General features: G+C 38.2%; 1 protein-coding gene and 1 long non-coding RNA gene across 21 annotated transcripts; one reads left to right on the plus strand and one right to left on the minus strand.

Moving 5' to 3' along the window:
• Positions 1-209: 209 nt before the first annotated feature.
• Positions 210-5,058, minus strand: LOC113115340 (uncharacterized). Its single transcript, XR_003293874.1, has 3 exons — positions 4,933-5,058; positions 1,097-1,252; positions 210-670 (listed from the first exon to the last, which is right to left on the minus strand). It is a non-coding gene; the product is annotated as an uncharacterized LOC113115340 (long non-coding RNA).
• LOC113115332 (SH3 domain-binding glutamic acid-rich-like protein) lies at positions 4,983-24,231 on the plus strand. 20 transcript variants are annotated; one of them, XR_003293871.1, is made up of 14 exons: positions 4,983-5,174; positions 6,592-6,777; positions 7,174-7,254; positions 8,369-8,446; positions 10,781-10,912; positions 11,231-11,257; positions 11,390-11,410; positions 11,988-12,014; positions 12,386-12,533; positions 13,068-13,091; positions 13,361-13,387; positions 18,263-18,286; positions 21,035-21,086; positions 22,607-22,621. XR_003293871.1 is itself a non-coding variant. In XM_026282831.1 (13 exons), exons 1-12 carry the CDS (start codon positions 5,130-5,132, stop codon positions 21,041-21,043), a joined length of 681 nt encoding a protein of 226 aa, XP_026138616.1. In that variant the 5' UTR covers positions 4,983-5,129; the 3' UTR covers positions 21,044-21,086; positions 22,607-24,231. The 20 variants fall into 20 exon arrangements, 17 of the variants coding, with proteins under 17 accessions (XP_026138616.1, XP_026138618.1, XP_026138617.1 ...); XR_003293872.1 differs by lacking the exon at positions 13,361-13,387; XR_003293873.1 differs by lacking the exon at positions 10,781-10,912.
• Positions 24,232-24,394: the final 163 nt, after the last annotated feature.

Here is a 24,394-nt window from a genome sequence, read left to right on the forward strand (position 1 = left end):
CAGTTGCAGGATGGAGAAAGTAAGTTGAATTCAATATCTTGTAGATGCTCCTTTAACAGCAAAGCTTCCAAAAAAGTTTTTCAGGACCAATTTTATACCGTCCGTCCCCATAAAACTGTTTGTTTATCACTATTTATTGGCTTTTATGAAAGCACAAATCTCTTTAAGTTATGACACATCTCAACTGGTTTAAGGTCAGGACAGAATTTTTTTTTCTTATTTTTTCATCCTTTATTTGATTTACTTTTGTGCTTTGGGACACTGTCTTGTGTTGCTTAACTTGAAATCATTAACTGCTGCCCTGAAATTCTTCAAAATTTCTCGGTGTACTTTTGAATCAATTGTTCTTTTGATGATTGCAAAATGTCCAGGCCCTGAAGAAGCAAAACCATGATGGTCCTTCCACCTTTTTTCATCGTTGGAAGAAGTTTTACAATGCCCTTTTTTTTTTGCTAAAAGGTTAAACTTTTCTCAGTTGTTCACATACTTTTTTCCTTGGGTTTGTCCTCACCTCTTTTAGGATTGCCCGATGTGTTCTAACAGTGATCTTTACTGGATTCTTGGTATAGCAGTAGTCCAGTCATTTTCATAAGTATATCATGGCACACAGGTTTGAGTCTTGACTGTATCGATCTTCAGTTCCCTGTGTGTTCGGTCACCCTTCAATGGTCTGAATGGTAAAAAAAACAACAATTACAACAAACAAAAGCATGGCATCAAACCAAATTCACTGCAGAATTGTCTTCACTGTAAAATATTGCCAGAATATTTGGTCAGTAATATTATTAGTAATATTTAAATGTGGGATACAAATGCAAAGTAATACAGTGTAGCATAAATAGGAATACTTCAAAGTCTTTGGTTTAATTACAAACACACTTGGCAGGTGGAATAGTCTTATGTTGTCTTATTCAGCACTAACATAAGAAGATGTAGCACCATCCCTGTGATGGATTTAGAGCAGGCTTGTGTTATTTTGCTAACAGTTACAATGGCAGATTACTTCAGCAATGATGCTGTGTGAACCCAGTTACTCCACACACCCACTGTCTGTGCTCCCTTGTGTACTACACATGCTGTTGGACCTGATACTCACCTAGAGACGTACTTGTTTTTTTTTTTTGATGTCCTTATCTCCTGCATTTCCTTATCTCTGTCATCATCAGTAATCACAAGTATTTCTTGAGTTCTCCTTATGTCCAGTGTATCCCTGCAAGTTATTCTTCACCCGTCACCGCTTCACTCGCCATCTCTGTAAATAAATAAATCTCTGCTGTTGAGTCTAATCTGTCTAATCTATGGACACCAGGTGCAACTTGAGGTTAAAGTCAACATGAACTTACATTCACAATTTATTTATTCTATACCGAGACAATATTCTGTGAAACAGAAAATTCAACAAACGAAATCATCTAGAAGACTTTACTTCCAAATCTGTAAATTTAACAGTATTTTCCGTTTCTTCCCTAATTCCTTTTTTACTTGCTGATCAGATATTTACTGAGATCTTTTGAGTGTTTCCTGGAGGTTTGCTAGGAATTTGTGTGTGTGAAAATAGCATATTTTCTTAGCAATAGATGCTACACTAAGTGCAAATAGCAATGGATATATATATATAGAGAGAGAGAGAGAGAGAGAGAGAGAGAGATACATTATTATGGAGTAATAATGTAGCTATTGAGTTTAAATGAATTTGAATAATTTTAATTGAATAAAATTTACTTAACCGTAACCTACCGATACTTAATTTTCAACTTTTCGATTTTTTCTTACATTTTTATTGAAAATAACTGCTTTTCCAATGTGATGTGAAAATAACCATGGGACAAGAATGAGTTCAGGAAAAGGCGGATTCAAACTCGGGCCTGTGCAATGCAATTGACCATTTTGCTGTTCTCAAACGTGCTCCTTTTAGTGTTGACTAGCCAATCCATAGACATAATAAATACCTAACATAAAATAATTGTCACAGTGTCTGGGTTGTGTTCCCTGGGTTTCCACTAGATGTCCTCCTTTCCCACGGTGTCTGTCACTTTATGAACTGTCTGTTCCCTTATTTGGTCACCTTCCTCCTTGTTTGGGTTAATTGATTATTCCCCACCTGTCTCCAGTTCCCTCATTACCTTCTGTGTATTTATACCCTGTCTGTCTGAGTATGTGTCACGGAGTCCTTGTTTAATGACTTATGATTATTCATGTCCGTCAAATCAGTCTGGCCCTTGCCTTGTCTTGTTTTCATGTTGTTTGGATATTCTGGTTTTGACCCTGCCTGGACTGTTTACCCCTTTGGATTACCCCTTAATAAATGTCATACCTGCAATTGGTTCTCTCTCCGTGTTTCCTGTATCACTGCCCAAATTGGCCACTGGTCCAGCGGCACAGTACAAGATGGTCGCCAGCCAGCACCACAGCACGAGATGGCTGCTTGCCCAGCGCCGCTGCACAGGATGGCAGTCACAGCTGACCCTCTGGAGTCGAGTCAGGTTCCAGTGAACTCTCCAGAGTTGAGGCAGGTTCCAGTGAACTTTCCGGAGTCGAGTCAGGTTCCAGTTGACCCTCCGGAGTCGAGTCAGGTTCCAGTTGACCCTCCGGAGTCAAGTCAGGTTCCAGTTGACCCTCCGGAGTCGAGTCAGGTTCCAGTTGACCCTCCGGAGTCAAGTCAGGTTCCAGTTGACCCTCCGGAGTCGAGTCAGGTTCCAGTTGATTGGAGTCGAGTCAGGTTCCAGTTGACCCTCCGGAGTCGAGTCAGGTTCCGGTGAACTCTCCGGAGTCGAGTCAGGTTCCGGTGAACTCTCCGGAGTCGAGTCAGGTTCCGGTGAACTCTCCGGAGTTGAGTCAGGTTCCGGTCGACTCTCCGGAGTCGAGTCAGGTTCCGGTGGACTCTCCGGAGTCGAGTCAGGTTCCGGTGGACTCTCCGGAGTCAAGGCTAGTCACCGCTGATCTTCCAGAGTCAAGGCTAGTCACCGCTGACCTTCCAGAGTCAGGGCTAGTCACCGCTGACCTTCCAGAGTCAGGGCTAGGTACCATGGACTTTCCAGATACAAGGCTGGTCACCGGTGACCTTTCAGATTCAAGTCAAGTCACTGGTGATCTTCAAGGACAAAGTCAAGCCATGGGTGATCTTCTAGGACTGAGTCAAGTCACCGGTGATCTTCATGAACAAAGGCAAGTCACCATTGATCTTCATGAGCAAATACAAGTCACCAATGATCTTCATCTACCAGAGTAAGTCACTGATGGTCTTCATGAACAAATGCCAGGCACCAATGATCTTCGCGAGCAGAGTCAGGCCAGCAACGATCTTCTGGAGTCCAGTAAAGACACCAGGGGATTACCAGAGTTTCGTTGTCCCGTTGGTCCGGCCGCACGGAGGTCTGCTCCGCCTTGGGGGGCTCTCGTCCTGACCACATGGCTGTGGTGGTCTTCTGCTCCGCCCTGGGGGGCTTCCGCCCTGACCACATGGCTGTGGTGGTCTTCTTCTCTGCCCTGGGGGGCTTCCGCCCTGACCACACCGCTGTGGGGGTCTTCCGCTCCGCCCTGGAGGACTCTGGCTTCGACCACAAGGACGTGGTGGTCTTCTGCTCCGCCCTGGGGGGCTTTCTCCCTGACTACACGGTTGGGGTGGTCTTCTGCCCCACCCTGGAGGACTCTGGCCTCGACCACAAAAGGACGTGGTGGTCTTCTGCTCCGCCCTGGGGGGCTTCATGTTGTTTTTTGCCTTTTGTTTTTGTGTTCACTCCTGTCCCTGTTCTTCTCTGTTAGTCTGGCCCTCCATCCCTCCCCCTGAACCTCCTCCGGTCCTCCTCCCTCCTGGTCTCCCTGTTTTGTGTTCACACTTCTGGTGTCTGTTCCCCATGTTTTTTCTTTTCTGGCCCTCTGTCCCTCCCCCTGAGCCTCCACCTGGTCTCTGTTTTGTGTCTGCCATAGAGCGTCTGGGAGCCGCTCCGTTGAGGGGGGGTACTGTCACAGTGTCTGGGTTGTGTTCCCTGGGTCTCCACTAGGTGTCCTTCTTTTCCACGGTGTCTGTCACTTTATGAACTGTCTGTTCCCTTATTTGGTCACCTTCTTCCTTGTTTGGGTTAATTGATTATTCCCCACCTGTCTCCAGTTCCCTCATTACCTTCTGTGTATTTATACCCTGTCTGTCTGAGTATGTGTCACGGAGTCCTTGTTTAATGTCTTATGATTATTCATGTCCGTCAAATCAGTCTTACCCTTGCCTTATCTTCTTGTCTTGTTTTCATGTTGTTTGGATATTCTGGTTTTGACCCTGCCTGGACTGTTTACCCCTTTGGATTACCCCTTAATAAATGTCATACCTGCAATTGGTTCTCTCTCCGTGTTTCCTGTATCACCGATCATGACAATAATAAATAACAAAGTAAATTTATTATGTCTATAGGCCAAACCACACATTGGCGGAGTAAATAACCTATTCATGCTGTTTTTTATTATTAATTTATTTGTATTAATTAATTAATTAATTATTATTGTTTCTTGTTGCTCAGAGTAAAAAAAAAAAACCCCACCCAAAAGCCTCTATGATGTCCTGTTACAGAGTGCATGAGCACATTTTGGTGGGTAGGCTAGGCTATCTCTAGACCCAGTCAGGAACTAACTTTAGAAGACCTCAGTGGTCCCCCCTCAACACAGAGCCCAGGACAACATTCTCTGCTGTTTCCCTTGACAACAACCCTGAGAGTGTGGGAACTTTCCCATTCAAATCTGTGGGAACTTTCCATTTTGTCATAAGATGAAGATCATATAATATAATAATAAAAGCAACAACAGCAGTGATGATAAGCAATATTAACTAGACGAGTTTAAATAGTACGAACTCTTTAAAGAATATTTTTTGTTTACACGTTTACAAATTGCACGTTTCCTAAAAAAACAGCATCTCTGTCCATATATGCAAGTCGTTCCACTAACTTTAGCAGCTCCTGATGTGGACAGACAGCTGAAATTGCCAATCACTCAGGCAGCAGTGGGTCAAACACATGATGATGCGCTGGGGACAGAAATAGACGAGAGCTCGAGTCGAGGCTGCTGAGCTGTGTGTGCTTTCCAGTGGACTGCGGTGTCTTTTAACACTTTCCCCTTGATCATTTATTCTGCAATTCCACAAAATGGTCATTAAAGTCTTCCTGGCGTCCTCCTCTGGATCGACGGCGGTAAGAATCTGGAGAGCGCGTGTGTTATTGTTCAGTCGTTCAACAGGTCACTTTGATTGTGTTTGAATCTATCGATAGTTCAACGCACATTAGCTTTAATCAGCGGTGGATGTGTTTTAAACTCTTCTTAATAAAAGCTGGTTTAACTTAAGTCAGTTTAAATAATCCTGAGTGACCTAATAACAGTTGCAGCTCCGCTAGTTTCCTTAAATATCTCTGAGATCACATTCCAGACCGCTGCAGCTATTCCTTTAAACATGAAACTACTTTCAGAATCGATTTCAGATGTTAATCTGAACGAATGTTTATTCGCTGGTATTGGTAAATATGTTTATTTATTGGTTTTTACAGATAACAGTGCTAATGATCTAATCTTCTAATTTTATCATGAGCAAAAATATACTTTGATACAATCATGTTTTAACAAGTTATCGAGCGAGATTTAAAAATTGGCCTACTTTAGAAATGTAATTTACAGTCTGAACCATGGAGACTAGCATTCAAGTGTTACAAGGTAGAGGTCGCAATATAAATTTTAACAAATCAGGTTAATTTTTGGACTTTCAGTTTGTTGTGGTCATTGTTTGAAATAAATAGACCAAATTGTAACAGTTTTTTTTTTTGCAGAAATATTGACCAGATATTTGTATTTTTGCACATATGTAGACCAGAATGACATTTTGTTGTCATGAGATGTCTTTATTTCTGTACAAGAAGATTGTAAATTTCAAAACGTGTAATTTTATTTTGCAGTAATTAATGCACTTCTTATATTAGAGTCACATAATATGGTACATTGGAAAGCAATAAATAGTGCTAAAATAAAATAAAATAATGTAAATAGTGCAAACATGCAAAACAAAACACTAAACTAAGTAGAAAAGATTCTGCATTCTGTGTGTTTTTGAAATATCGAGCTTCAAAGCTTTTGCATTCTGTACTTTGTTGATAACTTTTTGTTTTCTAAATAAAAAGTCCCAAAATGTACACTTAAAATCTAAAAATGCAAATATCACATGATTTAAATAAGTTGTCACAGAATCTAAATAACTAAATTATGATAAAATTGTCAGCTAGAACATTATAGTTTCAAGGTGATGATTTATTTGATCTTAAATCACGTGTGTGTGTTAGTTTTGCATGTGGAAAATGTCAGTGTATCTCTTTTTGGACAATGATTATGGGTCCCATAGGTACATGTTCTAACCCTATCTTGTAAGGATTTTTCTATGTGATAACTATTAGCACCTGATCATTATTTCACTATTTCACTATTCAAGATATCTACTACAGTTCACATATATGTATTATCTGGAATGGATTTTGAATTTGGAGAAATTTACAATGTGGAGAAATATAAAAAAAGTTGTTTCATCTTGGGATTCATGTCAGTACTCTGTTATTACCAATACCACAGATCAAAAAGAAACAGCAAGATGTTGTCGGGTTTCTTGAGGCCCTTAAAATCGATTACGCGCCGCTTGACATTGCTTCAAACGAGGACAACCGGATGTGGATGAGGGAAAATGTCCCTGGAGAAAAGAAGCCCACCAATGGAATTCCTCTTCCTCCACAGATTTTCAATGAGGAGATGTATTGTGGGGTAAGAACCTGCTAGAACAGAAGTTACCTTCTGGATACACACAGGGAACTTATTTGCTTGCAATGGAAACCATAGAATATAGAATCTCGTGAATAATGGCAAAAAAGTTAATAAAAAAAAAAAAAAAAAAAAAAAAATATATATATATATATATATATATATATATATATATATATATATTAAACCTGCTTTACTGTAAGTTATTGTATGGCTTCATAAGATTTTAAATATAGTGCAAATAAGTCTACATCCATGTTTTATAGAAAAAAGAAGAAAAGAAAAAAACCCAGCATTGACATTATGTTTTATAGCTTCTTTTGAATTTTACTGAAATTACATTGCTGTGTTGTTACCTTAAATGCTATAAAATACTAATACTATTTTCCTAAATTGCAGGACTATGACACATTCTTTGAAGCCAAAGAGGACAACACAGTTTATGAATTTTTGGGTCTGACACCTCCACCAGGATCTAAGGTTGTATTTCTGTGTGTGTTTCCCTTTTCTTGTGTGACATGGACGTAAAAAAATGTTTGGCCTCAGCTATCCTGTAGATGTAATGAGAGTATCATGGAATAACAGAGAAGTAGGGTAAAGAATCTGAAAGATGTTTTTCTTCTTTTTCTCAAAACTCTTTAAATCCTTTTTCCACTTTAAAGGGATACTCCACCCCAGAATGAAAATGTTGTCATCAATCACTTACCCCCATGTCGTTCCAAACCCGTAAAAGCTTTGTTCGTCTTCAGAACACAATTTGAGATATTTTGGATGAAAACTGGGAGGCTTGTGACTGTCCCATAAAATATACTGTCGAAGTATGAAAATCATCATCAAAATCGTCCATCTACCTTCAGTTGTTGAACCATAACATTATGAAGCGATGAGAATACTTTTGTATGCAAGTAAAACAATAACACAGAAGAGTGTACGCTGCCTGCGTACAGCTCAGATTCGCCAAAATAGGGCTACACTTATGTGGAGTGACACAGAGGAGACAAATAGCTGAATTAAGTCATTATTTTTGTTTTATTCACATACAAATAGTATTCTCGTCACTTCATAACGTTACGGTTGAACCACTGATGGCAGATGGAGTGTTCTGATGATACTTTTCATACTTTTCTGGACCTTGACAGTGTATTTTTCTTGTCTCGATCCTCCCCGTTTTCATCCAAAATACCTTAAATTGTGTTCTGAAGATGAACAAAGCTTTTACTGGTTTGGAATGACATGGGGGTAAGTGATCAATGACAAAATTGTCATTTTGGGCTGGAGTATTCCTTTAATGTATGTAGATTAAATTCACATCAATTCTCATTGAAAAATCGAATCAAATAACTGTAAATGCAATGTCTCAAACTTCTTGGAATTCTCTAAAACATTCAACATTACCAGAGGACTCTTTGGTGGTGGATGGATAAACATCAGTGAAGTGATTTCCTCGTGAGAGTGTGTCATCACTATCGGCTGTAGAATTCTATCCATCTGTTTTCTTCCTCTCTTCTTTTTAGCATTTTTGGTGAAACTTTCCCCTGCTGACAACGATGAAATTATTTCTCCACTGTTTTAATAAAAATCTTTCTTGGCGCAGGAGGCACAACAAGCGGAAAAAGCACAAAAGCTTCATAATGGATCTGGCACAGAGGAAGATCTTGATGATGACACAACAGTAATATCCGATGATTTTTTAAACATCATATTTAACTGATATTCACTTTCAGTGCATTTCCAGACATGTCAACTGTATGCCCCTCGTCTACTTTTCCAATCACTAGGTTTTTGTTCACCTGTCTTAACTTAATACCTAGGCCAGCAGTTTTCAATTCCAGTCCTCGTGCCCCACTGCTTTGCACATATTGTATGTCTCTCTTTGTTAAGACACCTGATTCAGACAATCAGCTCGTTAGAAGTGAGCTCCGTGCATGAACTGTGTTCCGATTGACATGGTCCCTACACAGTGTTTACTGCTCCCTACTCCCTTAAGGCGGGCATACACTGTGCGATTTCGGCAAGGTACCAACTCACGCTGTACGAGTAGATCGCTTGCGATGTAAAGCCAAAGCTCACGATTTTTATGCGCTCACTGTACGGTCCGATTGCCGAGTTGCGATTTAACTGCTCACACTATACGTGAGGAATCAACCGAATCAACATGTAGGATCCCTCAGAACCTGGATGTTTGTGGCGGTTTCTGAATAAACATGCTTTCCCGGGATAAACGCACTGCTTTGGTGATATGCGCAATTCTGTGTGCTGAAACGTCAAAAGAAAAAAAAAAGGCGTAGGCATATCTAGATGCGCAGGTGGCTCGGAGGCTGTGGCCAATATGGTTTATCCATTTTGCAACGTGAACTGGAGGTAAGCAGGCGTTTTCTTCCCTCTTTTTTTCTTTTTCTTTGTCATAACATAAGTTTTCCCTCCATCACTTCAGTCCATGCTACACGCCGTGTCACCATGGCTTCGTTTATGGTTTCGCGCACGCGCAGTGAGGGAAACGCAGAAAATTGGTTCGTAGCCCTGCCTCAATAGTGCGATACCTCACGAGAGGCGACCAAAATTTCTAACATGTCAGAAATCCATCCGACCAACCGATTGCCGGTCGGGAGAGGTTAATCGCCTCTCGTTTCCCCTTGTACACTGCACGACGAGTTGCACGAGTCAGAATTTGGCTCAAAATCGGATGAAAATCGGAAATCTGTTGAAGTTTACTTCACTTCGGAACATTCATTCACGGATTTGCGTTGGACAACGTCCGTCTGCACACACGGACAAGTGTGACATCATATACCTCTGTAAATCAATACAATTTAAGTTCACGTCTTGCACACTTCAATGCACTTTGAATGGAACATATATGTTCGATTCGAACTGGAATCATGGCGGAATATCCTGTGATGTCCACTTCGCAGGGCACTTATGTTCAAATAGAACAAACGTCTGAAGCAATAAGAGAAATGTACAAAACGTGCAGAGCAGTGAGGCGCGAGGACTGGAATTGAGAACCGCTGACCTAGGCTATGTTTGGGTTAGTATACAGAACAATTAACCTTTGTTAGTGTAAGTTAATAAAGATATAGTTGTGCATTAAAGTTCACATTGCATTAACCAACGTTAACAGATATTTTGATTAAATGTAGAAATTAACATGAACTAAGATTAATAAATATTGTAGTATTGTTGGTCATTAGTGCATGTTATGTAATTAACTGATATTAAAGTGATAGTTCGCCCAAATTTTGTCATTTACTTACCCTCATGTTGTTCAAAAAAGAAGATATTTTGAAGAATAATGGCAACCATAGAATGGAAGTCCAACTGTTTGGTTACCAACATTCTTTAGAATGTTTTCCTTTGTGTTCAACAGAAGAAAGTAACTAATTGGGTTTCGGAACAACATGAGGATGAGTAAATTATGATTTTTGTATTTGGGTGAAATATCTTAACATTCCATTCCAAACATAGCCTCATATAAACCTTTGCACATGTAGCATGCTGTTTCTGTTAACCAACTGCATTTGTGCTGTGTTATTAATCACATTTAATCAGGCGTGCTTTCTCATGCTTTCAAATTATTAAGTTAAAAGAATTGCAATTTTAGGTTACTTTATATTTGCAATCATGTGGTTACTTGTACTTACACCTATATTTTGTATATGCATCTTTTTAATTACAATCCTATTACTTTAATGTTTCTTTGAGGAAAACATTTTTCTTCCAGTGTCTTGAAAGAAGAATGGATTTTTCAACATTGCAAACTGATTGATAATGTCCATTTTACACATAGCTTGGCATTGTCTAACACAACAAACCCTCTTTCCTATCACTATTTCTCACTTTTCACTGGTGAATGTTCCTCCAGTGCATTAACTCATGCCTGTTTTCATCCTGAGGGTCCAGTTCTAAAACGAATCAACGGTGCTTTATGCCAGTGCCTTTGCAGATCCTGTACTGTCAAAACAGTTTTAATTTCTCTTTTCCTGGGCTGCACTGTTTGTTCTTCTAGAAAAAAGACCTCGTAGAGGCTGAGCAGAATGGAGATGCACACACGGAAGAAGATTCAGGCGAGAAGGCAGAGACAGATGCTCAAGAAGAGAACGCAGAAGAGAAGGAACCAGCAGAAGAAGACGAAGAGAGTGTAACTGACCATTAAAAGTCCTGTTTAACCCTCATTCCTCTTCAAGCATCACCTGTTTTCCCATAGCAGCTCATTCTTCTTCCATATAATCTCATCCTTTGCTTCATCTGTTAACCTCCAGGTCTTTTATGCAGGTTCTCTCCCATGCAACAGAAATTAACATCTAACTCTCTGCTTTACCATCTCCTCTCTTGTAGTTTGATTCTTGCTAGTGTTGACCGTGTGACTTGCAAGATTGTTGTGGATTTTAGAGAGTTCATTCAGTTCATTCTGCCTAATGTAATTTGCTAATTTTAGTATTTAACTTTTTTTTTATAGAGAAAGGTGGCTGAGGAGGAAGAGCAGGTAAGAAAAAACTGCTTAATTCTGCCTGTCTTGATCACTATATAACAACATAACCATAGAAAGATAGATATATTGATAATTATGTATATTACTAATCTGACTGAACCATTTATTTTCTTCTATGACTCACAGGAGGAAGGAGAAGAGGACAGGGTAAGACAGAAATCAATATTCTTTGTCACTTAAGAAGCAAATTTAACAACATTGGCTTTAGTCTGCATGCACTTCAAGAAGATTTATGTTAGTCTGTGACATCATTTATAGCAGATAAATGACTGCTTCTGGTTTATAGAATTGCAGCATGCTAAGCATGCAATCAAAATGAAATCGTTGCTCTTGCTCAAAGAAATGTGTGTAGCACAAGGTATAGGCACAATAATTGCTTTATTTGAATTTTGTCAATGTATTAGATGTGGTTGGAGTTGTTCAGGAATCTCATGGTCATGGAAAGCCTGGATATTTCAGAGAACAATTATGGTTTACAGGCCTAGAAAACTCATGGAAACAATCACATTCATACTTTTAGTGCATATGTATTATTTATTATTTTGTTCTGCCTAATATATAATAGTATTCCTTGTTATGAGAGTTTGTAAAGAGTAGATCTTTTTTATTATTATTGAAATTATTTATCATCAAAAAATTTCAAGTTGAGAGTTAAAAATGCAATTAACCGCTTGTCAGAAAGATCATTAAAGACAAAGCTAATGTTCACTATTGGTTGTTTCAGGTTGAGGACAATCATCTGGTCTCAGAGGTGATTTTTATTCTAGAATGAACAGATTGTAGATCTGGAGTGTGTTTAACTCTACTATTCTCTCCCATCCATTCCTTCTCATCTTCCTGACAACATTTCCATTATAATTATTATTATTTATTTTGAATCCATATCTTTTTTTTTTTTTTTTATTCACAATCAGTCATTAACTCAAAAGCATTTTCTTTTGGAAGGCGACTCGTTTGCATTGGGTTTTGCCTGTGTTTAATTTTCCTTCCCCCTTTTCCTTACAGGTGTGATGGATGCATTTTCTGTTTGTAAAAGCCTTTTACTTGAAAAAAGTTCTCTATCAAAACAGTTCTTTAGAATTGTTTTTTTTTCTCTTTATCTTTTTGCTGTTAATAAAATAGCAAGCAGGACAAATATTAATCATCATTAGGGTGACGCCTGTTCCGCAAATCCAAAAAGAAAAAAAAACCCCAAGATGCACTGAACCACATGTATCTGGGCAAATTGAATGGCAGTCACAGAACCGGTCACCATTAACAAAGCTTATTGGTAATTTAAATCATGTTGTCATCTAATCATCATCAATAATTACGATATCTAACAGTAGAAAAATACTCTACTGTTAGATTAATGGTTTATGTTGATATTAAATACTGACACTGTTCTGATATTTAATGCCCACTTGTCAAAATCTAACCATAGACAAAAATCCTGCACTATATTGATATTTTTATTGAATGTATGGCTTTAATAAGCACAATATAGAACATGTATGTATGCTGTAGGATTTATTATGCATTCAACTTTAATAGCTGGGCAATAATGTAATTTATATTTTTGGATGGTACAACAATCAAGCAATTAAGATTTGCTTTAAGTACATCCTGCTTAACCTGAGTGTACTGTATGTATCTGATATTTAATTGAAGGCTTTTTTAAATTAATGTATTGAATTATACCAGATAGCACACCTGCTGGAAATTACTGAATTCAGTTAATCCATTCTATTTCTTTTGTCCAAATTTGGCAAGTTAAAAGCTTCTTTCTATCCCTTCTCCTCTCTCCCCATCTGTTTTTTCCTAGGCAGAAGATGATTTGGTGTCTGAGGTAACTAGGATTTGATGAGCAGTGTCTCTCTGTCTCTGTTGTTGTACTTGTGATTTGCATTTTTTCCCCTCATTTGGCCACTGATTTTCCTCATTCCTTCATTCTTCCTTCTAACCTTCTGTTTGAATTCTCTCCTCTCTAGCTGCCTCCCGCCAGCCTCTTTCTTCTCTCTCCATCTGTTTCTTCAGTTGCATGTGTCTCCTGTGTTGTTCTCTTCAGCTTTAGCTCTCACTTTCCTCTCATCTCATTCAGTCTGTTCTCCCCTCTAGGAGGAAGAAGAACTCAGAGAGCTTGAGGTAGATTGATACATGTTTTTCCTTTTCTTTAAGATTTTGTCTCTGTATTGCTTCTCTTTTTCTTTTGCCTTTGTGTTTGTTTTTTTTTCTAACTGCACAAGATATCCATTCATTGCTATCACCTGTATTGTCAGTCCTGCAGAGTTTTGGACCAAATGTAACATATCATAGACAAAAGTGATACACCCAAGCCCATCAGTGTATCATTCATACAACATAAAATACATTTAGCTTATTTAGTTTACGTAGGGGTCTAAATTAAAATATGCATTATCACATGCAACTAACCCTAAAGAAAACTGTAATTCTAACCCTAACCCTATAGTGCATGCTGATACTTAATATTCTTTAGTACTTTAATGTACATTTATGCGGTAACAAGGATGTTGTGTTAGAAACAACATTGGGAGGAACTGGTTGGATACTAAGGATGAGGTTCCGGAGGAGGATGGACACCCGGGAGGGAGCTGGCAGACAGAGTCCAGGGGGTACTGCAGGAGGAAATAGCCAGGGAGGAGACAGGAAGAGCTTGGAGCAGGAGGAGCCAAGCTGGACTCAAACCTCAGCCATGGCGGCGACCGAGGTGGAGACGGGTATCCAGATGGCCGCGGTGGAGCCAGAGCAACAGAGGGCTGAGAAGGAGCAGGAGGTGTGGAGTCCCGAGGTGGAGGATGGTCAGTGAAAGATGCTGAGTTGGAGGGACAGGGGAGCCTGGCAGAGCCAGTGGACACATGGGCCACGGCAGAGAGGAGGGAGCCAAGAGCTATGGTAGAGCCAGTGGGTCAACAAGCTGAGGTGGAGTCTGGAGTTCTGGCCATGGTGACGATGGAGGATGGCAGTCCTGTGGAGCTCACACTGTATAGATGGTAGGCTGAGGGCAAGCAGAGGGGCTGCCAGATGACATCAGTGAAGGAGGCAGGATTGGGCGGAAGGGCAGGTATTTCTGAGCATTCCGGCTTTCAGGGATGATCTCAGGAATGGGAGCCCTCTCTGGGCTTAACTCTGGAATGGGAGCCCTTTCTGGGCATAACTCTGGAACGGGAGCCCTCCCTGGGCTTAACTCAGGAATAGGAGCCCTCTCTGGGCTTAACTCGAATGGGATCAGGCAAACCTTCTAGGAACAGGCTCTGGCTCTCCATCAGTGGTGTGCTCTGGCACGCGCTCCATGCAGTGGGGAGATGGTGGGCTGGGCACTGGATCTGGGGTGACACTCAGGAAAGATGGTAAACAGGGATGCGTGTCTTGCCAGTGTCCACTCCACAAATATGGTGAAATTCACTCGAGGACCTTCCTCGGATGACGGCGTGGTGTACGTGGAGTTTAAACTGGCATCATAGAACTCACAGAGTGCATTATCCAGATAGCTAGAGAGGTTGGAAATCACCAGGAACAGTCTGGTGTGGCCCTCGAGCGATCTAGAATGGAACAGAATAGAAGGACCTACCAGAGAGGTAAGACTTGAACCACTGGAGTTCAGTTCCTGAGGAGTTCAAAGAAGAGAAGAAAAGGTTTTGAAAAGCATGATAGAGTCAGAACAGTTGTTAATTTTGTTGTGGTAGTATGTTGTTTAAGCCGTGGAGAAACAGAAAAGGAGGAGAGGAGTGACTGATATACACTAAGGTCAGTAGAGTAGAGTAGAGTAGAGTAGAGTAGAGCAGAGTAGAATAGAATAGAATAGGTAAGTGCTAGTATTAATTGGTCAGGTGATGGTGAAAAAGATGTCTTTAGATGTTTTTTGGAAATGTTTGAAAATTTAAAAGGTTGGTCTACTAGCTGGTACCACTCCAGGAAAAGGTTAGTGAGAGTGATTTTGTGCCTCTTTGGGATGGAACCACGAGGCTTCGTTCACTTGCAGAATGCAATCTTTTTTAAGGACGTGTAGGTCTGACCTAGTGAGTTTAGGTATATTTGTGCAACGCCAGTGGTTGTCTTGTAGGCAAGAATCAGTACCTTGAATTTGATGTGAATTTGATGCTTTTGGCAGCCAATGCAAACTGATGAAGAGATGTGTGACGTGAACTTTCTTCAGCTCATTGAAGACTACTCTGGATCAGTTGCAGAGGCTTGAAAGTTTATGCGGGAAGGCCTGCCAAGAGAGCATTACAAAAGTCCAGAGAGAGCAAGAGCTTGGACAAGGAGTTGTGCAGTCTGCTCTGTTAGAAAAGGCCTAATCTTCCTAATGCTGTATAAGGCAAACCTGCAGGACCAGGTCATTGTAGCAATATGGTCTGTGAAGATTAAATGATCATCCATCACAACTCCAAGGTTCCTGGCTCTCCTGGAAGGAGTTATGGTTGACAAAACCTTAGCTGTATAGGTTGTGATGAAGTGTTGGGTGGGCTGAGACCACAGTAGTTCTGTCTTAGCAAGGTTGAGTTTAAAGGGGGGGTGAAATGCTCATTTTCACTCAATATCCTGTTAATATTGAGTACCTATAGAGTAGTACTGCATCCTACATAACTCCAAAAAGTATTTAGTTTTATTATATTCATAAGAGAAAGACAGTCTGTACCGATTTTTCCCGGAAAAACACGAGCGCCTGGAGGCGTGACGTGTGGGCGGAGCTAAAGAATCACGAGCGCCAGTAGGCTTTTGTGTTGAGAGCGTTTGGAAGCTGTGACAGCTGTGAAGGCTGAAACTGAACGAGAGCAGCAGCAGCAACGACTCACTCCGAGCGGGGCTCGAACCCGGGTCTCTGGTAGGGGAGAGGGACGCACTAACAAGGAGGCAGAGATATTTTAAGAAGTTTTGCCCTGGCAACCAAAAACACACTCCTTTTGTGACATTCCGCGACGCTCTCGCTCTGATCAGTGATTGTCTGTGCACAGCCTCTCTCTGCTCTGCTATACGGGAGCGCGCGATCTTTCAGGCAAACGTGCCCTCAGGACCCATATAAGGAAATTCCGCTCCATCTAACGTCACACAGAGCCATACTCGAAAAAAACTTTCCGAAACTTTTGACAAACCGGAAGGAGTATTTTTGGAACAGAAATACTCCTTCAAACCTACAACTTAATTTTTGAAACTTTGTCCATGTTTAGCATGGGAATCCAACTCTTTAACAGTGTAAAAAACTCAGTATGCATGAAATAGCATTTCACCCCCCCTTTAAGGTCATGATCCTTCATCCAGCAAGAAATATCTGTCAGACAGGCTGCAGTGTGAACAGCTACTCTCGAATCATATTGTTGGAATGAGAAGTAGAGTTGAGTGTCATCAGAACAACAATGATGATAGGAAAAGCCATGCTTCTGAATGACGGATCCTAAAGATGACATGTAGATGGAGAAAAGAAGTGGTCTAAGTACTGAGCCTTGAGGAACCCTAATAGGAAGAAGTTGTGACTTAGAAACCTCACCCCTCCAAGACACCCTGAAGGACCAACCAGAGAGGTAAGACTTGAACCACTGGACTGCAGTTCCTGAGATGCCCATCTTTATGAGGTTGAACAGGAGGATCTGGTGGTTAACTGTGTCAATAGAAGCAGACAGATCCAGCAAGATGAGTACTGAGGATTTTGAAGCTGCTCTTGCCAGTCTCAGGGCTTCAGTAACCGAGAGCAGTGCAGTCTCAGTTGAGCCACTTTGGTCTTTACACTCATCGGTCTTCACACGAAAGCTGGCGTGGTGTACTTAGCACATATATACTTCCCCGATTCCACATGATTAAATTCAGCTGGCCATGCCTTACTACTTATTAAAACAAAACTGCAAAGCCATGCGATATGCGCGAGAACAAACGCGACTTTAGCATGTGTTTACCACAGTACACACAGTAAACAAAACAATGTGTCTTAACGACAACCATGCTAAAATCAAATTAGAAAAAATACAAAACACTTACAGACTATTCTTCAAATATATTTTTGAATTAGTATCAATCTGAAATGCAAAAAAGAATTGCAATCAAATCATTGTCAGATTAAATATTTGCACTACTTGATGTACTAATTAGTCAAATAACACCTATGCCTATATTACATTTCCATAATACCTTACAGCCCAAAATCAATTTTTTTTTACACAACATCAGATGTTTTTATTGAAATGTTCCTAGGTATACTGTGCATACTTTTTGTGTTTATTAATTTTTTTGGTTATACACTTATACACATTATCAAGAAGTAAAAAAATAAATTCTACAAATAATCCTGACTGCACATATGAATACCTTTGTATACTCAAACAATCATGTTGCACAAAGATGGAACATGATCAGGAAATACTGTGGACAAGATTTACTCACATTTTTTTTCACCTTTATTTATATAGTGCTTTAAACAAAATACATTGCGTCAAAGAATAGATGACTCACATCAGCCACATGAGCTCTACTCGGTGTGTGAAAGCATGTTTTCTAACCAGCTATGTGATTTTATATATATATATATATATATATATATATATATATATATATATATATATATAATTTTTTTAAATTTATTTATTTATTTATTTTTTTTGTGACCTAACACATCATCTTTTTATTGCTTGCACTCAGTTGTAGTGTCCTTTGCAGACCATCTCCATGATCATCATCTGCTCTCCCTTACATTCTGCTTAGCTCTTTATGTCTCTCAGTTCTCTGGATTCTTTCATTCTTTGCTCATCCAGTCATTCCAGCCCTCACTTATTTTACAGGAGCAGAAATCATGGAAGTTCTATCCAGTCGCTGTCACTTTTCAGATCTTTCTAAACTGTGGAAAAACACACATATATCCACTCAAACTCTCTTCCACTGCCATTCTCTTTTATACCTTTAGCTCAAAGAACTTAATCTGGGTGTAGCATAACCTTCTACCTCAATAGCTTTTTCTGTCACTCAAATACATTGATGCATTATCTTCTGTTTTAATACTGAATTCCTTCATTACAGGAGGAAGAGGAACAAGCCTCAGAGGTACTATAGCATATCTTAGTTCATTTCAGCATGTTGTGGTCAGTGGAGATAGGGGCACTGGTGCATGTCATCGGTTGTGTTCCAGATCTTTCAGATTGAGTAGATCAGTGGTTTTCAACCAGGGACCTCAGTACACTTACAATGGGCCCACAATATGGCTTAAAATAATTTATTCCACAAAACTAGGTTTATAACAAGCTAAAATGCTACATTAAATTTTCTGTATTAAAGTCTTAATTTGCCCCTTACACAAATTAAGTTCTTAAAAAGTCTTAAATCAGATCATTAAATGTGCCATGCATTGCAAAAAAATAATGTCTTCCTTATTTTTTGTTTTCCAATACAAATGCCTCATCCTTTTTTGAGATACAATTGTGAACTGTCTTTAAAAAGCTGAACTGAAATTTAAGTGAGTTTATACTTAAAATATCTGTTTTCCCTTTGTATTAAGTTGATTTTTCTTAGCCCACTGACAGATATTTGTTCTAGTTTTAATCATAAACTCTAAATTAAATTTTGATCAGTTCTACAGAAATCAAGACTTCATTATCTAATGTAATTATGCTTATCAAGTAATTGCATCTTTATTTAAGAATCTTTAAACTTTTGCACTTGAAAAAATAACAAAAAAATATTGAGGAAGAACAACACTATTTTGCAGTGTGGTAATAAGTTACGATATAAATTATTTCCATAATCTGGTGAATAGGAGAACAGGTATTGAAGCCTTTGTTCATAATGGAATAATGGAAAAGTAATCTGTTCGAAGTTGTAAGATAGCTCTGTCTTAGGTCTGCCTCTGTACGGTTTGTGTCAAGCCATTCATTAATCTGGCTGTTTGATGAAGAGAAAGTGATAACATAATAGAAATAAACTATTATTATTAAATTTTTTAGGACTATTATTATGTTGTAATGTTTGGTTGTGACCAATCAGTGGGGAGGGGTGTTTCATTCCTGCCCACATCCAGAGATCAAATATTCAAGTTTTTTACTCATTTTCTATTCCTGAAAGTAAAAACTAAAAAACGTAACCGAATTCTAGATCTTCCATTTTGTTTGAACATATGTGTAACACGGAGTCAGACATTCGGATCGATATGCAGTACTTTAATTTTCAAGAATGGTCAAACAGCCAGAGATCATAGAACAGTGTCAGGTATTTCAGGGGATATCCAAAATCAGCAACAGAAACAAGTAGAGGTCGGGGCAGGCAGCAGAGAATCACAGTCAGTATACACAATCCAAGATCAAACGCGGAAGGAAGGAACAAACACAGGGAAAATGCCAGACAGAACTAAACAAGACTTCCCAAATATTGAGAGTCCAAACACAGTTTATATAGGGGAGTGGTAATGGGGAACACCTGGTGGTAATTAGCCCTCAGCAGGGGATTATGGGAAATGGAGTAGGGAATGGAAATGGACACCAAATACAAGAATCCTGAGCGTTCAAACTATTTTAATAAAAAAATTGCTTAAAATCTTAAAATAAATAATTTATTAAAATTTATATATAATAAACGCCTATAATATTGTGTTTGAGTCAGTGAGGTTGAGAACCACTGGACTAGATACTTGCATCTGAATAAGTTTTTCCTTTATATTTGTGTAACTAAATTGCTTGATTATACAAAAAGTCAAGCAATTTAAACGTATTGTTACAGTTTAAAGCTTTTTGTTTAAAGCTGCTGAAAATGATTCACTTTTTCGATATTACAAACAAAATGTCCCTGTTATCAGACAGGAGTCACTGATGTAGGCCTCTTCAAAATCACACAGTGATTTTTTTTTTTTTTTTTTTTTTTAGCTCATTCTTTCAGATTTCTTTAAAGTATAAACTTTGGCTGAGATCTTTCTCCTAAATTGCTTAGAGAAGAATACAGAAAAAAATAAAAATAAAACACACACAAGTGACCTGACTTCCTTTAAATAGACACACGTTAGCCAATCAGAAAACGTTGATGTGTCACTCATTTTGCGTGTACAAGTATTCAGGGGGTGGGTTTTGTAGTGATCAAATTCACTTAACACTGGCAGAAAGCAGCGGGACGACCTACCACACTTACAGCAGCTTTAACTTGCTCAAACAAAATACTTTTGGAATATTTTTATTGAACACTTGAACAGTTTATAATGTTTGCTATGGCAATTGCTGGGTCCTATGTGTTCAATAAAGACATAAAAAGTATTTATTCTAGGTGTTTTGTTTAATCAGAGTTGAATTATTATTAGATTAACTTTGTTTTGTCAATTATTTGACATCTATGTTGTATATGTTTATATGTACTGTCTATGTTGTTACTTTTTTCAAATATATATTTCTATGGAAGGTGCATTTAGTATTTTTTGGTGCGTTTGTTTGTTTTTCTAGCTGATATGACAGTGTTCTTGGTTCTTGTCAACATCATGCAAATATTTTCTGTTACCAGTGTCAGTAATAAAATGTGCTATTGACTTGTCTGGATGGCCATATACTGTTGGGGTTTAGGGTTTCAGTTTTATTATTTTCATGCTTTTCCTGTCTTTTTTTATTTTTATGGAATTTACACACAACTGTTTTGTTTGAAGGCCCAGGATGCAGAAAATGCCTTGTTCAAAGTGCATCAGATAGTTTGGTGAACTACACCAAAACAGTGAATAAAACTCTTGAATAATGGAATTATGGCTATAAACACGTTATACAGGAAGCATTTATAGCAGATGAAGGGACAGTATGCTCTTAACTGTGTGATTGCTGTCATCCACAGGAAGACTAGTGGTCTGAAGCTGATGATTTTGGACCTGGATTTTCCCACACAGGTAATACAAGTGTTTTTTTTTTGCCACGTGGTGGCGTTGTAGGATACCATTTGGTAGAGTATAAAACTCAAGTGTCCAGGACTGAAGATATCTTAAACTGGTGAATCAGGGACAATTGATTGCTCAAAAGAAAATTCCTATTAGCAATGGCTTGCTTATGTACCTTCAATTTTATTTATTTCTTTAAGATAGCAGAGTTCATTGAGTACTATGAAAAGGTACTGTAACTTTAATAGCTTATTTACTATACTAAGAATATTAATTCATGAAATTCAGTGTTCAGATATCTGGCCCTCACAGTTACTGTAAATAACCCTAGATCTACTGATATATGAGTAAAGGAGTGACTTCTAAGATAGAAAATAAATTGACTAACATTACAAGTGGCCCTTAAAACTGATTTACTGAGATCTTAAATAGTAATAAATAGTTTATAATATGGATTATTTACATCCAGCTGGTCATTGTTTTAAATTAAACTATAACAGAGTGATCAGGACTCTAATTTTTTATGGCCATTAGACATTTATGTTCATATTTTGGTCCTTCTTTCCAAATGTTTTTATTTTTATTTTTTTTATTTTTATTGTTACATTTATAGAATATTAACAATATTATTTGTATATATTTACATTAGTTACAGAAATGCCCTGACAATGAATTCCTAGCAGGCAAGTGGGCTGGACCGTAAATAAATAGACATGCAGGTTGTGAAGTCATATATATTATGTATAAATAATTTAACATGCACTTTTACTGTTTTGATGAATTGGCTTTGTGATGTATTGATGAAATGAACAACATGCAATATCAGGAGGATTAGAAAAGTAAAAAAACCTTGTAAGCAGCAATTTTAAAAGTACAATGAGATGGTCATTTTGTATAATGTCTGATTACACTGTGATTTAAGGAGAAAACATGAACTTGTGAAATATTTGATTTGATGCCTAATTCTGCCGCAGTCCGTCGCAGGGTTTTATTGGTCAGTGAAGAAATGCATGGATCAGCATTTGAATGTCAAGCATGATTTGTTGCTCCGGCATTAATCTTTCCGCAAGGTTCTGGGTTCTGACCCGCTATAAAATAACATTTTTTGTAATAAACCAAAGGTTTAGGTCAGTGAATGTCAAGGTTGCGACACATTTGTGTTGTGATTTCATAAGAACAGATAGATACATCTGAGAGCTACGAGAGAAATTGCGGCTGTCATTTTCAGACACTAATAACAAGTGGAACGTCCACTCAGCAAAAAAAAGAAAGAAAAAATGACACACACTAAGGAAATGAAATGAAAATCTTATCTACAATTTAAGATGATTTTTACGTATTAGATTTATATACCCTGCTGCAAGCTATTTCATAAAGTGCTGAGGACAGAATTGGCCGTGGTGGTAAATCACACAATACAAATGATTTAAACTCTCTAAAACACATGACTTCAAGGCTTCTATTATAAGCTTATTACTATGAACACATTTTCCATGTTTTTTTTTTCTGATATTTTGTACTTTATATTTCAGCTTGAAGTGACACCCCACTTGCCCCGGAGCCATCCAAAATCGCCCACAAATACTTTCACCGCAGCTTTGCCCGAGCCAAATGTGACACCACTGCTCTGCAGAATATGCACTCAGGACCCCAACTTCAAGCCCCCATGACAACTCTAGCTTTTTGAGTTAGCAAAATGCCTTTTTACACTAGAGTTGCTTTATCTTAAGTGGCAAGTTTCAAGTGAATTTAAAAGAATGTGTTTTTCTTATTGTACATATAGAAAATAGCTTATTGTACTACTTTTAAAACTAATATTTTGTGTCTTTATTCTATAGTATCCCAAATAGCTGTGCCAAAAAAGTGGCAAACTAATACTTACAAATACCTCTCTGTGTGTCTTATATTGTACAGTAAGTACACTAACAGTCATATTTTGGACACACTTTGCCACAGTGCTAAATGCTAAAGGTAGACTGAACATATAGGAAATTAATAGTTATAAACTTTTAGATGGTTGGAGATGGTTGGAGAATAATCCCATTATGTTGTTATTCGATCAAATTCGTCAAGCACTTAGCTATGCTAAGCTAGACATGAGCTATCTGTTGTAGATGCTAACATGACCAGGTACTTGATATCCCCTTCTTATTGAAAACTATGAATAAAACAAGGTTTACTGGGTATGAACACTGACCACAGTTTGTTTTTGCTAATACCATGAAACTTTACAAAATTTGACAGAATTCAATTTAAAAAGCCAATATTATCCATAATATTTGTACAAATTATTTTGCATACTGTTTAGCCTGTACAGCTATTACATGGTAATATTAATTATATAAAATGTCTTATTGTTTTACAGAAGGATTGGTAATTGCCTAGTAAGTTTTAGCCAATTGCAAATGAAATGAGGGAAGTTTTTTTTTGTTTATTTTAATAGAAATAATTAGTGCTGTCAAACGATTAATCACAATTAATCACATGCAAAATAAAATATTTGTATTTAATATATATAACTTTTTTTTTGTAAATGTATACATGCATGTGTTTACTTATATATACATAATAAATATACACAGTACACACGCATATATTTTGTAAACAAAAACTTTTATTTTGGATGTGATTAATCGCGCTAATTCGTTTGACCGCACTAATAAAAATACAAACACTATGTAAAGTTTCAAATTTGCTCCCTCAGACAAAAACAAAACAACAACAACAACAACATTGAAAATACATTAAGCTACAAAATAATAGTTTTGTTTTGTTTGATATTTCTGTTATTACCCTGAAATATGGAAAATAGTAATAATAAAGCCAGAGTAGATGTGTCCAAAACTTGTACTGTACTGTACTTCACTGTTCACTTCTACATGCATAAATTCTTCAGTTGGACTACACAATATGGTTCTAGGATGTAGAACTGTTGTTACAACCACAGTGAAGCTAAAGTTAAAATTAGACAGAAACACTGTGAAAGGACGTCAATCACAATTCGCTTTTTCAGTCTATTGTGTCTGATTTCAGTCTGAATGTGTGATGTCAGTACCTGCTGGAAGCCATTCTCTGCTGTCGGTTGGCCGTTCTAATGCACTTTGTATGCAGACAGAAATGAATGGTTGATTTACCAATAAAGAGAGTTTTACAGGCACTGTCTGCTTCATGATGTTCTATTCTTAACAAATTGTGTGTTTTTAAAGAGCAAAAATGTTCTACCAGGGTAGTGCCAATTCAGCAAATAGGATATGACCTTAAAAAAATTCCCTTGAGATAGTGAATGGAAGACAAGGAGTAGGCCTCACATGTGACTTAAC

This window comes from Carassius auratus, chromosome 15 (assembly GCF_003368295.1).
Source record: "Carassius auratus strain Wakin chromosome 15, ASM336829v1, whole genome shotgun sequence".
NCBI lineage: Eukaryota > Metazoa > Chordata > Actinopteri > Cypriniformes > Cyprinidae > Carassius > Carassius auratus.